We start from the raw sequence: 11,974 nt of genomic DNA, 5'->3' as shown, positions 1-11,974 counted from the left end.
AAAAGAACAGAAAATAGATGATGCATACGGCAAAGATAAAACACTCAACTCATGAGCAATGACACATAACGGATACAGGTACTTCCATACAGGGCACCAGTGGTTTCTTGAGTAAAAGTTAGTCACATGCTTTTATATATTTAACACAGTTAAAGAGTGGTTACTGTAGCCTGTCAGCTCCAACCAGTCTGACCATTCTCCTCTGAGCTCTCATCGTTCAGGCGTCTCTGTCAACTGAACTGTTGCTCACTGGGTGTTTTTTTTTTTGTTTTGTTTTGTTTTTCACACCACTGTGGGTAAACTGTAGACACTGCTGTGTGTGAAAGTCCCAGGATGCTGGCACTTTCAGAAATACTCAAACTAGCCTGTTTGGCACCAACAATCATGTCACGATCAAAGTCAGTGAGATCACATTAACTAACGCACCTGTAATAATTCGAATAATGAATAATAATTGCCTGAATGAGCAGGTGCACAGGTGTTCCAAATAAAGTGCTCAGGGAGTGTATGTCAGTGTTGTGTTCACAGCTTGTTTCTGCTGCCACGAGGTAGACAAAACAGTTCATGCAGGTTTAATTGAATTTCTCATGTATGATTCTGACCTTTTAGAGTCTATTTTTTTAAACTCTACATCTAATTAAGAATAGGATGTGACTGCTTTTACCTCCAATGTTTCTAAACGAAACACATTTTTGATGATCAGTGGTCAAATTCAAAACTCTGCAGCTTTCTTGTCACTCATCTTAAATTAAACTGGAACTCAAATTACTTTTGGCTGCATTGTTTTCTGGCAGCAAAGAAGAAATTAATCTTAGCTGGCTGTCAGCCTGAGAGACAGACACCAAACCTCAGGTTAAAAGATGTGTATCTCTTTATTGACTTGTCCTGGAGATAATGAAAACATTTGAGTTTACAGCACTCAGATGAAACCCATTTACAGCTGAGAATGGAGGAAAAATTAACAAGGAAGAACTGACATGAGACAAATGTTACAAAAACATAATGTTCTTTAGCCTCCTTTATAAATCAATTGAACTGTGTGCCTGCTAAAAGTCGCACTGTTCATCTCATGGCTGTTTTGAGTTTCACAGACTATTTGTGACCCAAGTCACACTGGTGCTTTGACAGGAAGTCCCTGTCATGGGACTTGATCATCAGCTGCAGCCCCAGACTCATCTCTTATTTCAACAGTCACAGTGATCTGTGTCTTTACATCCGTTTGCCTCTTTGTGTGTTATGGTGGTGAGAGTGTGACAGCGTGTTATGCACTTATGAGAATAAATATTCATCTCATGAACCTCTCTTCTCAGGGGCCCCACAGCCAGAGCTCACAGATTTTCTTACTCTGTTGTTCAAAGATTAGTGGAGGGAAAAAACTAAACTTCTCAGTTAACTTTGGCTGACAGATTTTTGCTTTAAGGGCAGGATGAACTTTTGATACATTAACTTTTTCTGCAGTGGAAAATGTATTCTGCACTCCTTCCTCAGTCTTTGACAGCACATGTAGGTTGGCTGTAAGGCTTTTGTAGCAGATCCTGTCTGGGTATCCTGGCTATAGAGGAAGTGTTGAAAGCACAGTAATTATTCTTCAGCTGTATTGGCAGATGAAGTCTGTAGGGGATGTTTCCTAAATGAAGAGTAATGAGCACTTTATCAGCACTGCTCAGTCCGCACAGTGGGTGATTAAGTTGCTACTTCTGGCTGAATTTGGGGGAAAAAAGCCGATATGAGGAATCTGGAGGTAATTTGCACAAATTAAAAGGGAACAAAATAAAATGAAAGATGTATTTCAAGATTTTATGATTCATGTTTCTTCAGCTAAACCAGACAAATGAATTTCATTATGTCAGCAAGGCCTTTATCCTCCTCACACTGGCACAACACAGTGTCTATTTTTATATCCTCTTTAAATTCACTTGTTTTTAGTTCACGGACTGGGAGTGGAGGGATCAAATAAGTTGGGAGAAGAAAATCTACGGACATGTAGTGTGACAAACGGAGGATAAATGGGAAAAAATCCAGGAGGAAACTGGCAAACTCATCAGTCAGCGAGGGCAGGATCAGAAGCAGACAGTGGAAAGACAAATCAGCACAGACCTCCAGGGACTGAGGCTCTCACACACAGAGAGGACAAATTGATTCATTTTTTTGCAACATCTGACCTTTTGACCCTGTGTCATTTCCTGACGTCGCTCTAAGAAGAGATTCAGCACTCAGTCACTGTGGGTCAGTTATTGGTTTCTGCTGGTTTTTGATGACGTTGTCCGGTGAGACCTCGTGACCATGGAGCACAGACTGACACAGAATGAAGAGCACAACGAACACGACGACACATTTAGAAAACACAACATTTTACAAACACATTGACAAATCAGAATACACAACAACAAAATAATAGACACTTTTCCATTTCAGAAAATACAACTTTTCAGAAACAGAACAAGAGACAACAACAATGTGTTTTGTTGGTTTGTTTTCTGATTTGATAATGTGTTTTTTAAGATGTGTTTTCAGATATGCTCACTCTGTATTAAACACCTGACATGGAGAGAAGACTACAGCCTGTCTGTGGATGGACACTCTGCTCTGAGGGCCGACTCTTGTTGTCATATCATTAACCTGCTGGCTGCTGCTTGTTTTTTGTCCCTGAAATTTATTTGCGCATAAAGTTAAGTTTGAAATCAAATGTTGTAAACTGCTTTAAAAAGTTATGGATGTCTGTCTCGGGCACAAGAACATCCAGAAATGGTCCTGTTAATATGTTTTGTGCAGTGTTCTTGTCTCCTCAGGGCCACTGTAGGATAAACCGACAACAGTCAGAGGAACATTTCTCGGTCTGAGCTGGTAGGTGTTGTATATGCTGCCCCTCAGTGAAGCTGCTGTTGTTTCATTATAAAGTTACAGTATTTGCAACTTTCAAGCATTAAAATGTGGTTCCAGTTACAGTAAATGTCATTAATATACATACAGGCATTTTTACATTATGGAAAGGTGTCACAAACAAAACAAACAAACAAGGACCACAGTGTAAAATTGTGTATTTTCAATTCTTCCTGTTTTGAAAACCTATGTGGTAGTTTGCACTTTTGAACCGCAGCTACAGACACGTGATGAATTTCTCTTATCCCTGCATAAGAGAATCTAAAAGGAAAAAAAAGGCAATATGATAAGTCAAGTGTGTGTGTATGTGTGTGTGTGTTAATGAATGTGAGCTTCCTGTTTAAAAGGAATTGTTACTGCAACCAAACATGCAAGACTACAAAAAATTAGTTGTGCTGGTATTAATGAGTGAGGATGTAACATCTCAGTCTGTGATATAAAATTGTATCAGCATATATAATATAATATGATATAATATATGTCAGTATCAGCTATATTTGATATTTAATATATGTATATTTAAATGTAAAATGTGCTTTTTTAAGTTATGGTTTTACAAAAGCGAACAATGAAACAAACAGTAAATACTATAGAATCACTCACTGTAGCTCATCAGTATGTTGGTGAGGTGTTGCACTGTTTTGTATTTAGACTGAGAGAAGAACATTTCTGACACCATCTGGAGGACTAATATACACTGTATAGCTCTATGAATAAATATTCAATTTTTACTAAATAAGTTCTCTATTCTATTCTACTCTTCTATTATCTGAGTTTTTCCATGGGCACTTGAATGCATCCAGTAATGAAAATGCTGTAGGAGGTGACTTTTTAAAGACTTGTAGAACTGCTGACTGGGAGTTGTTACATACACACATGTTAAATTTGTGATCAGAATTGAATTAAGTGACGCAGAGCACATGAGGATCCAGCAGATGGTGATCCAAGACTGACCTGGAGCTCAGAGACAAACTGTACCATCACACCTTAATCATTAATCATCAATATGTATGTCAACTTAAGTCATTTGAATACGTTTGCTTCTGTTTTGTCATTAACACACACACACACACACACACACATTTATATATATGTACATCACCTCTGTTTCTAAAGTCTGACCTTTGGCGTCACTATGTTTGGTATTTCATAACACTGACCTGGTCACAGCAGTCCGGGAAATCATTTTGAAATCTGGCCTCTAAACAAATACCGTGGGTGATTTTCTGTGTTAAGAAATATGGGAAAAACACTGCTGAAAGAAGCAACATGTACTGGATTATTACATCAAATAAACTAAATTAAAGAGACCAAATTCACAGCATCATCAGGAAGCTCACAGCAGCTGCATTGTTAGTCAGATTAAACTGTTAATGTGTGTTCACTAAGTTTACATGGTTTGTTTTATAAAATAATATCACGTAAAATACTAAACCATTGCATGTATAAATTACGCTCATAATTATGAATTACTATGCAATAGTAACTCCTAACATGTAAAGTTTGTATGGATTTGTAGAATAATATGTGTTTGCTGCATTTTTTCAGTGTTGGCTTCAGAGCAACAGTGTGATGCCAGAGTTAGAGAAATTGTTTACTCCACATTTCTTAACTTTTTGGGGAAATGCCCTCAACAATTATTAACTGGTTCTGATTTGAACCGAGGTCTTCTCTCTGTTTTGTCCTACAGTATTTGAATTCCAGACAAAATGTGTGCCAGATATTTAGAATTTATCCTCCTCCTTTGGTTTCCAGGAGTGCTACATGGTAAGAATGTTAAATTCTGACCTCTAGAATCATTTTAATTTGTTTTAAAGAAAAAAAAGCATTTCATTGTGTTTCTCTCTCGCTTATCTCTGTTTCAGCACAAAGTACAGCTCAGTCTTGTCGTGCTCCCGGACTAGCTCATGGTTATTTCCTCCCTGCTCTTGAAACTTACCCTCATGAAACCAAGCTCACTTACGCCTGTGATAATGGACTTAAACCAGTTGTGGAGGGTTGGTGGGCAACAAGCACATGTCAAAATGGCAAATGGGTTCATAACCCACAATGTATAGGTAAGTGTGTTATAATATATTCAATTGTTTGTTTGAATGTGATGCTGAAAGGTGGTTTTTCAGAGTTAACTGTATCCTGTCACCTTTCATGGTTTATGTGTTTTTCGGCATTGTGTTTTCAGTACCCTTTGGAAACCTTAACGTTTTAGTTGATTTATTCTATGTTTGATTTTAAGGTAATTTATTTCACAAAAACTAAACTCATCCTTCTCTCATTGTATGACACAGTAGAGTAATAGAAAAAACATAAATGCTTTTACATTTCTGAATGATACTGCTACATTGTATTGTTTTTTTATATCGATGCCTTAGGAAGAAAAAAACAAATAAGAATTAAGCACGTACATAATGCCAAAATATACACCATAGTTTGTAAAATGACATTTTTCTTGCTTTAGTTAGTTTTTAGTCCATCTTTCAATTACAGCAGTGGTTAACTCTCAAAAAGTCACCAACTTTCTTCTCATCCCCATCCACACAACACACAACATACATAAAATGTGTCTGTTTGTTGTTTTAAGAGTAACACTGGACTGAAAACAGTCATACTCTTTGTCATGGTTCAACTTTTGTGTCTCACCTCTGACTACACTAATAGTGAGTTCAACTTAAAGTTGTTATTAAAATCAATGTGTTTATTTCTAAAAGATATTAGATGTCATGGACAGAGAGTCAGGTGGTATGAGCAACAGCTAGAGCAGATAGCAGATTTGGCAAATGACAGGGGAAAGGAGACTGCCTGTTGCTCATGGCTTCTCCATTGCCTTGGGTTTCTGAGGCTTCCAGTCTGAATTGTACAAGGCTGCTTGGACCCTGTTATACCTGCCTGCAAGTCTAGTTCATGTCCAATCTTAGACAGTTTGTCTGACTGTTTGAGATGACTCTGTAACCATTTCCAGCTTTATGCAGAGCAACAATTCTTCATTAAGGCCTCTGAGATCACATGTTTTACAAGACATACAGATAAGGACAAAATTATTAGCCCACCTATAAAAATTTCATTGTTTTAAAAGTATTTCCAAAGTGCTGTTAAACAGAGCAAGGAAATTTTAACACAGCTCTTTCAAACATCTTAGAATTATTTTGGATGCTTACATTATTTTACTTTGCACACAGAAACGAAATTATTCCACAAAAACTACCAGGGTCAAAATTATTAGCCTCCTGATGCTAATAGTCAATTGTGTATCCTTTTTGCTGGATAACAGCCTGCAGTCATTTGTTGTAGTTTTCAGCAAGTCTCTGACATGTCTCCTGAGGAATCCCAGCCCATTCTTCTTTGGCAAATCTCTCAAGCTCCTCCAGATTTGATGGCCTTCTGGCATGGACCTTCATCTTCAGTTCACCCCACAGATTTTCAGTGGGATTCAAGTCATGTATGTTTTGGGTCGTTGTCGTGTTGGAAGACAAAGCGACGACCCAGATCCAGTTTTGCTGCTGACTGCTTAAGGTTTTCTTTCAAAATCCTCACATATCCTTCTTTCTTCATGATTCCTCCCACCCTGACGAGATGTATGCCTAATCTTTCTCCAAGTTGTCCTTAGCATACTTCAGTCTGGCTTGAAGGTGTCTCTTCTGCAGAAATGTAGTTTTTTCCAGTCCATTCCTGTGTAGAGCTCTAGTCATTGTCTTTTTTGAGACTACAGTTCTCGATTGGCTAAGTCATTCACTAGTGTCTTGGCAGTTGTTCTGGGGTCTTCAGACAGGTTTCTCACTAGTTTTCTTTCCAGGGTCGTTTGCTTCTTTGAAGTCTTTTGCTTCCTACCTCTGCCAGGCTAGTTCTGTACTGTGTGGCTCTCTTTGAATTTCTTGATGATACTTCTAACTTCAGTTCTAGACATTTGGAAACGCTGTGATAACTTTGTATATCCTTCTGCTTTGTGAGCATCAACAATTCTTTTTCTCAAGTCTAAAATGAGTTCTTTTGTTTTTGGTATGATGCTTTCTCAAGTGACAGCTCAAACCCTTAGTGAAGTTTTTTATACTATGAGTAAATTGGGAGATAACCGTCAGTTTCAACTTGATTTTACAAGCCTTGAGCATTGCAAAGTTAAAGCACATCACTGCACAACAGTGGTTTGTGCTATGGCTCTATAAAAAGGTCAGTTCTTAAGGGGGGTAATAATATTGACCCTGGTAAAAAAAAAAAAAAAAATCTGAAAAAGTTGTGCAATGTGTGCAAATAGAAATAATTTCTTTCTAAAGAAAACTAGTATGTTTGGAAATGCTATGTTAAAAATTTCTTGCTCTGTTAAAAAAGCACTTTGAAAACTTTAAATTTCATAGGGGGGGCTAATAATTTTGTCCTCAACTGTAGTTCACATCAGCAGATGCTTCTTGTTAACAGCAAATTCAAAATCTTTTAGTTTTTTTTTTTTTAAGTCAAAGTAGCTCTAACCCACAATCCCAATCTGGTTTCATTGATTGAACTCCAGGTTTAACGCCTGACTCCAATTTGCTTTGGTTGATTGGTGTTGGTCCAGTTGGTTTGGTTGAATGCCCCCAGTTTAATTTGTTGTCTTCTTTTCTCAGATGAAAAGGCCTGTTTTCCACCAACTATCCCCAATGCAAAATACACTGAAAACTCAAATGGTTGGTATGAGGAGGGAGACACAATAAGGACAATATGTGATGAAGGATATGAACACAAAGACTGGAGCGCAACAGCCAGATGTACAAATGGAACATGGTCGTCTTTGCCCATCTGTGAGAGTAAGTCTGACAGATGTCCTGGTGAGCTGTAAAACAGTGACCAGAATATTATCAGAGTCTAAACCTTAATCCTAAAGTTTGAATTCTCACCAGATACACCAGCAAAGCCAACTAAGTAGTCTTTCATTTGAGCACCTTACCCATTCTTTTCCATGACAAATGTGCTTATTTTTACAGAACATCACCATGCATGCGGTGAGCCCCCTAAACTCCCACATGCTGTAATAATTCATCAGAGATACCGGAAAGTGTTTGCTGTAGATTCAGAAGTGCAGTATGTATGTGAAGATGGATATACGATGGAGGGAGGACACACTAAAAAATCAATTTTCTGTATGAGTGGAACCTGGAATGAAGGTCCAACATGCAGTAAGTAGACAATGTGCTGAGATATGTGGGAATGAAAACACAAAAAATATGGATATTAATTAAATTTTTATTTTTTATACTGTGATATAATAAGAGAACCAACTAATTCTATGTAATACTAATAATAATAATCAGTGCAGCTTACTTAGCATCCAGTCCCCTGGGACATGTAGGTTTAACCTCAGTCTTTTAGCATCATATCACATGTAACCATCAAGTGCACATTTAAGATTATTATTATCATTATTTTAGATATTTTTTCTCATTTTCTTAAGTCAGCTGGAGACAGACTTTTCAAACAACCCATGGAGTTTTTCATTAGCATGAGCTCATGCTGGCTAGCTACAACTTATTAAATCCACTGTCGATGGATTGAAATGAGAAGCCTGCTTCTATTTACCTCTGCATGAAATTGAAGAGTAACTTTGGCCATATAGGCAGCAGACCAGATGCTGGACATGGTGGTTCTCCAGATGTGGGAACAGGTGGGGGACACACCACATCCACTGGCCATGGGACACAGCCTGGGAGGGAAGGTATTTTATTTATCTATATTAAATAAAACATTAATACATCCATTTATCTAACCTCTCTAAAGAACATGTGTGTACTGTGTATCTGACATCTTTTTCCATTTAGACAGCAGGCCAGGTACTGGACATGGTGGTTCTCCAGAGGTGGGAACAGGTGGGGGACACACCACATCAACTGGCCGTGGGACACAGCCTGGGGGTGGAGGTAGATTATTGACATTTCTATCACTCTAACAAACTCTAATCTTTAACAGCAGATTTCTTTCAGTGATTTAAAGTTAAAGTTAAATTTACTTTATAATTTACGGTTTTTCATTTTCAAAAGCCATGATAGGTCATTTCTTTAGATGTTACCCTGAATCAGAAAGAAATGGATATTAACAAACATCCCAAAGTGAACTGCTGTGTCCTCTGTTTGTCTTTATTTGTTCTGTATCTTACAGGATCTTCTACCACCTCTGGCAGTCGATCTGTATACGCATCAAGTAAATTATCCAGATTCATTACTTCATTTACATGACATGTATCAGTCTTGATTCACGTCTTTTCTTGCTGTAACTTTTCACATATTTCTTCACTGACAGACCAGTTACTGTACTGAAAAAGCTGAATTTACAACCACTCAGAAGTAACTCAGGGGTTTGGGGATGACTTGGGTCAAAATCTTTGTCATTACTGTACAGTAAAGCTGGTTTTCAGTTCTCAGCAGCAGTGTCTCTGGCTTTTCAGCGAGGTCTAATGAAAACAAATAACAGACTGATTATATGATGTTCATTTTATTACAACAAGTCATGTTGTTGCTGCTGTGATCACTGTTTCAGTGAGACACTGTGACAGCCTCAAACAACTTCTTTTCTCATTTCAGTCGACACCTGTGGGAAACATCCAGTTGTTCCAAACGCTGTTGTTGTGCAAGTGGAACGAATGTATTTGAAATACAAATGTAATTCTTTCTACAAACAAGAAGGTTTAGACACTGTGGTGTGTTACGATGGTGGCACTTGGTCAGCACTGCCCGTCTGCAAAGGTAAAAACAAGTCAATACTTATTTCCATTCAAAAAGTCCATCAAATATGTGAGTAAACAATTATCAATAAGCTTTTTGTTTTTTCTGTGCAGAGGCATTCTGTGTCATGAAACCTGGTCCATACGTTTATGGATTAGATCTATCTGCAGCTGTATATTTAAAGGAAGGAGAGCAGAAGTTTCCATGTATGTGGCAAGATTATAGTGTGGCTGTTCGGTGCACTAATGGAAGAATAACTTATACCGACTGTAAGTATATACATAAGCTCTTTGTATTTGAACTTTGAACACAGTGCTCTCAGTTTCAGCATTTTTATTGTAAGCTAACATTAATGAATATTAACTCTCCAGGATCTGATTCACAGTAAGTAAGAGGGTTTCAGGAGAAATAATGAAGGAAGAAAATAAATAAATTCATACACCATAAGGCAGCTGAACCTCGAGTGTTTAAAAGAGAAGCTGAGCATTATTTTATATTTTTCTTATTGTCAGCAAACCTCATCACAAGAGGCAAAACTATTAACTGATCCTTATATATCTTATTCACCCGATCCATTAACCTCCGTGTGTGTTAACACATGCACACACACACACACACACACACACACACACACACACACAGATGTCAGTAACAGAAGTTTGACTGAATTTAACAACTTATATATATATATTTATATTCAGGTTGTACTTCTTATAACCATTGGCTGGTAAGTCTTGTTCTTGGATTTACTTTTCAAATAACTATATTATTATTGATTTGTTTTATGTGCTTAATCTTGAATAACACATTAACACTGCACTCTTACTCTGCATTATTTTACATTAATTAACATTATTTTGCTTTAATTACCTGTTAATATTAACTGTTAACATTATTGTTTTTGTCTGTGTTGTAACCAGGGAGCCTGTCGATATATTGCAACAAGGGAATGACTGCTGCCTGTTGGATCATTCCCCACTGACTGACAACAAATACCTTTTGGAAACTTTTAAAAATGTCTCCTCCAGAAAAACAGCTACACTCAGAAAAATGTTGTCACATCTTCATTTGATTTTTTTTAAACCAGTTTTTTGTTTTTTTCATTTTGACCTAAAATCCAGACTCAGTGTTGGAGCTGGACATTATTTGACAGTCAGCTTGTATCTTTATGACTTGAGCTCTTAATGCTCCAAACACATGGTCAATACTTTGAACACATAATTAAAGCTTGTATGGCTACAGTAGTCTGAATAAAATGTTCACTAGAAATCTCAACAGAAACCTTTGTATTATTTTGTCTACACGTTGTGTAGAGCAGCCCTTCCACTAAACATGGATATATCAGGAAGTATCAGTTCTTCTTGAGACCACATCACAGCAAAGTGCACAGACACATGGACAGACAGACGTACACAGTGCTTTGAGCTAAATGCTAACATGCTCACAGTGACGATGATGACGCACTGAGATGGTGAAGATTATGTAACCTGCTCAACGTCAGTTAGCATGTTAGCATGCTAACATGTAGTAATGAACACTAAGTAGCCTTGAACAGATACAACACATTATTCTATTATTGTTGTGTTATTTGTAACTGCAAATGTGTAAATCATTATGTTTCCATAAAATTGGGAGCTGTTGCACATGGAAAATGTGGCAAATTAAAAAATGTGAATTCAGCTTTGAATGAGACATAATTTCATCTCAGCAAAATATTTACATTTTATTGTTTAATGTTCTGCTCCAGGCATGTTTTATAATAATCTGCTTTGAATGATAATTTGTGTCTGATAGAATTTTTCCACTAAAATTCTCAAAATGTCATCTACTCCCTCCTCCTCATAAAAGATGCCATATGTGTTTTTATTGTGTTCATTCAGAAGTGGTGAAGACCCGGCTGGATAAATAATTAGATCAGGGGAGACAGAAAACTGACCTGTGATCACAGCAGTCCAGGAAATCATTTTGGAATTTGGACTCTAAATAATCAAACAGTTTTTTGTTGAGAGAGCTGTAAAGCAAATGATCTGTAGATGGTCTAATGAATCATTATCACAGGCCTTTCCCAAACACATTAATTAATGTAATAAACATAAAACTGTGTTGCTTCTTGAAGAACATGATGTGACATTAAATGAATAGATTCAATGAACAGTATTAATCAAGGTCAGGAAACAACGAAACTAACGTTTCTTAGGAAACTCATTCAAATAAGATACTTTAGCAAAAGAAACTGATCTGAATCTGGAGTCTTCTAAACATTTTCTTTCTCATCATAACAATTATTTGGATTAATACACTAATTTGACCTAAAATGACTGTGTAGAGCCTGTGGTCCAGTGGTTTTTTATTAATGAAGAGGAAAAAGGACTATAACTGTAGAGTATGTGCATGTTTTCTCTCTTTTTCTGTATGTG

At 37.1% G+C, this 11,974-nt stretch overlaps 1 protein-coding gene across 2 annotated transcripts; it reads left to right on the top strand.

The window, feature by feature from the left end:
* The first annotated feature begins 4,143 nt into the window (after window positions 1–4,143).
* LOC108883779 (complement factor H) lies at window positions 4,144–10,838 on the top strand. 2 transcript variants are annotated; one of them, XM_018677258.2, is made up of 12 exons: window positions 4,144–4,232; window positions 4,571–4,647; window positions 4,746–4,937; window positions 7,470–7,649; window positions 7,827–8,018; window positions 8,456–8,554; window positions 8,658–8,756; window positions 8,995–9,036; window positions 9,417–9,578; window positions 9,671–9,826; window positions 10,259–10,284; window positions 10,478–10,838. In XM_018677258.2, exons 2-12 carry the CDS (start codon window positions 4,590–4,592, stop codon window positions 10,508–10,510), a joined length of 1,239 nt encoding a protein of 412 aa, XP_018532774.1. In that variant the 5' UTR covers window positions 4,144–4,232; window positions 4,571–4,589; the 3' UTR covers window positions 10,511–10,838. The 2 variants fall into 2 exon arrangements, with proteins under 2 accessions (XP_018532774.1, XP_050926081.1); XM_051070124.1 differs by lacking the exon at window positions 10,259–10,284.
* Window positions 10,839–11,974: the final 1,136 nt, after the last annotated feature.

This window comes from Lates calcarifer, linkage group LG4, assembly GCF_001640805.2.
Source record: "Lates calcarifer isolate ASB-BC8 linkage group LG4, TLL_Latcal_v3, whole genome shotgun sequence".
NCBI lineage: Eukaryota > Metazoa > Chordata > Actinopteri > Centropomidae > Lates > Lates calcarifer.
The sequence above is the reverse complement of the archived record's forward strand: the minus strand, read 5'-3'. Positions and strand labels throughout refer to the sequence as shown.

Coding starts and splice junctions, on each gene's coding strand:
- LOC108883779 (XM_051070124.1), top strand. CDS start 4,590: ATGTGTGCCAGATATTTAGAATTTATCCTCCTCCTTTGGTTTCCAGGA. Junction 4,648..4,745: donor GTTTCCAGGAGTGCTACATG/GTAAGAATGTTA, acceptor TCTCTGTTTCAG/CACAAAGTACAGCTCAGTCT. Junction 9,827..10,477: donor AAGAATAACTTATACCGACT/GTAAGTATATAC, acceptor TGTTGTAACCAG/GGAGCCTGTCGATATATTGC.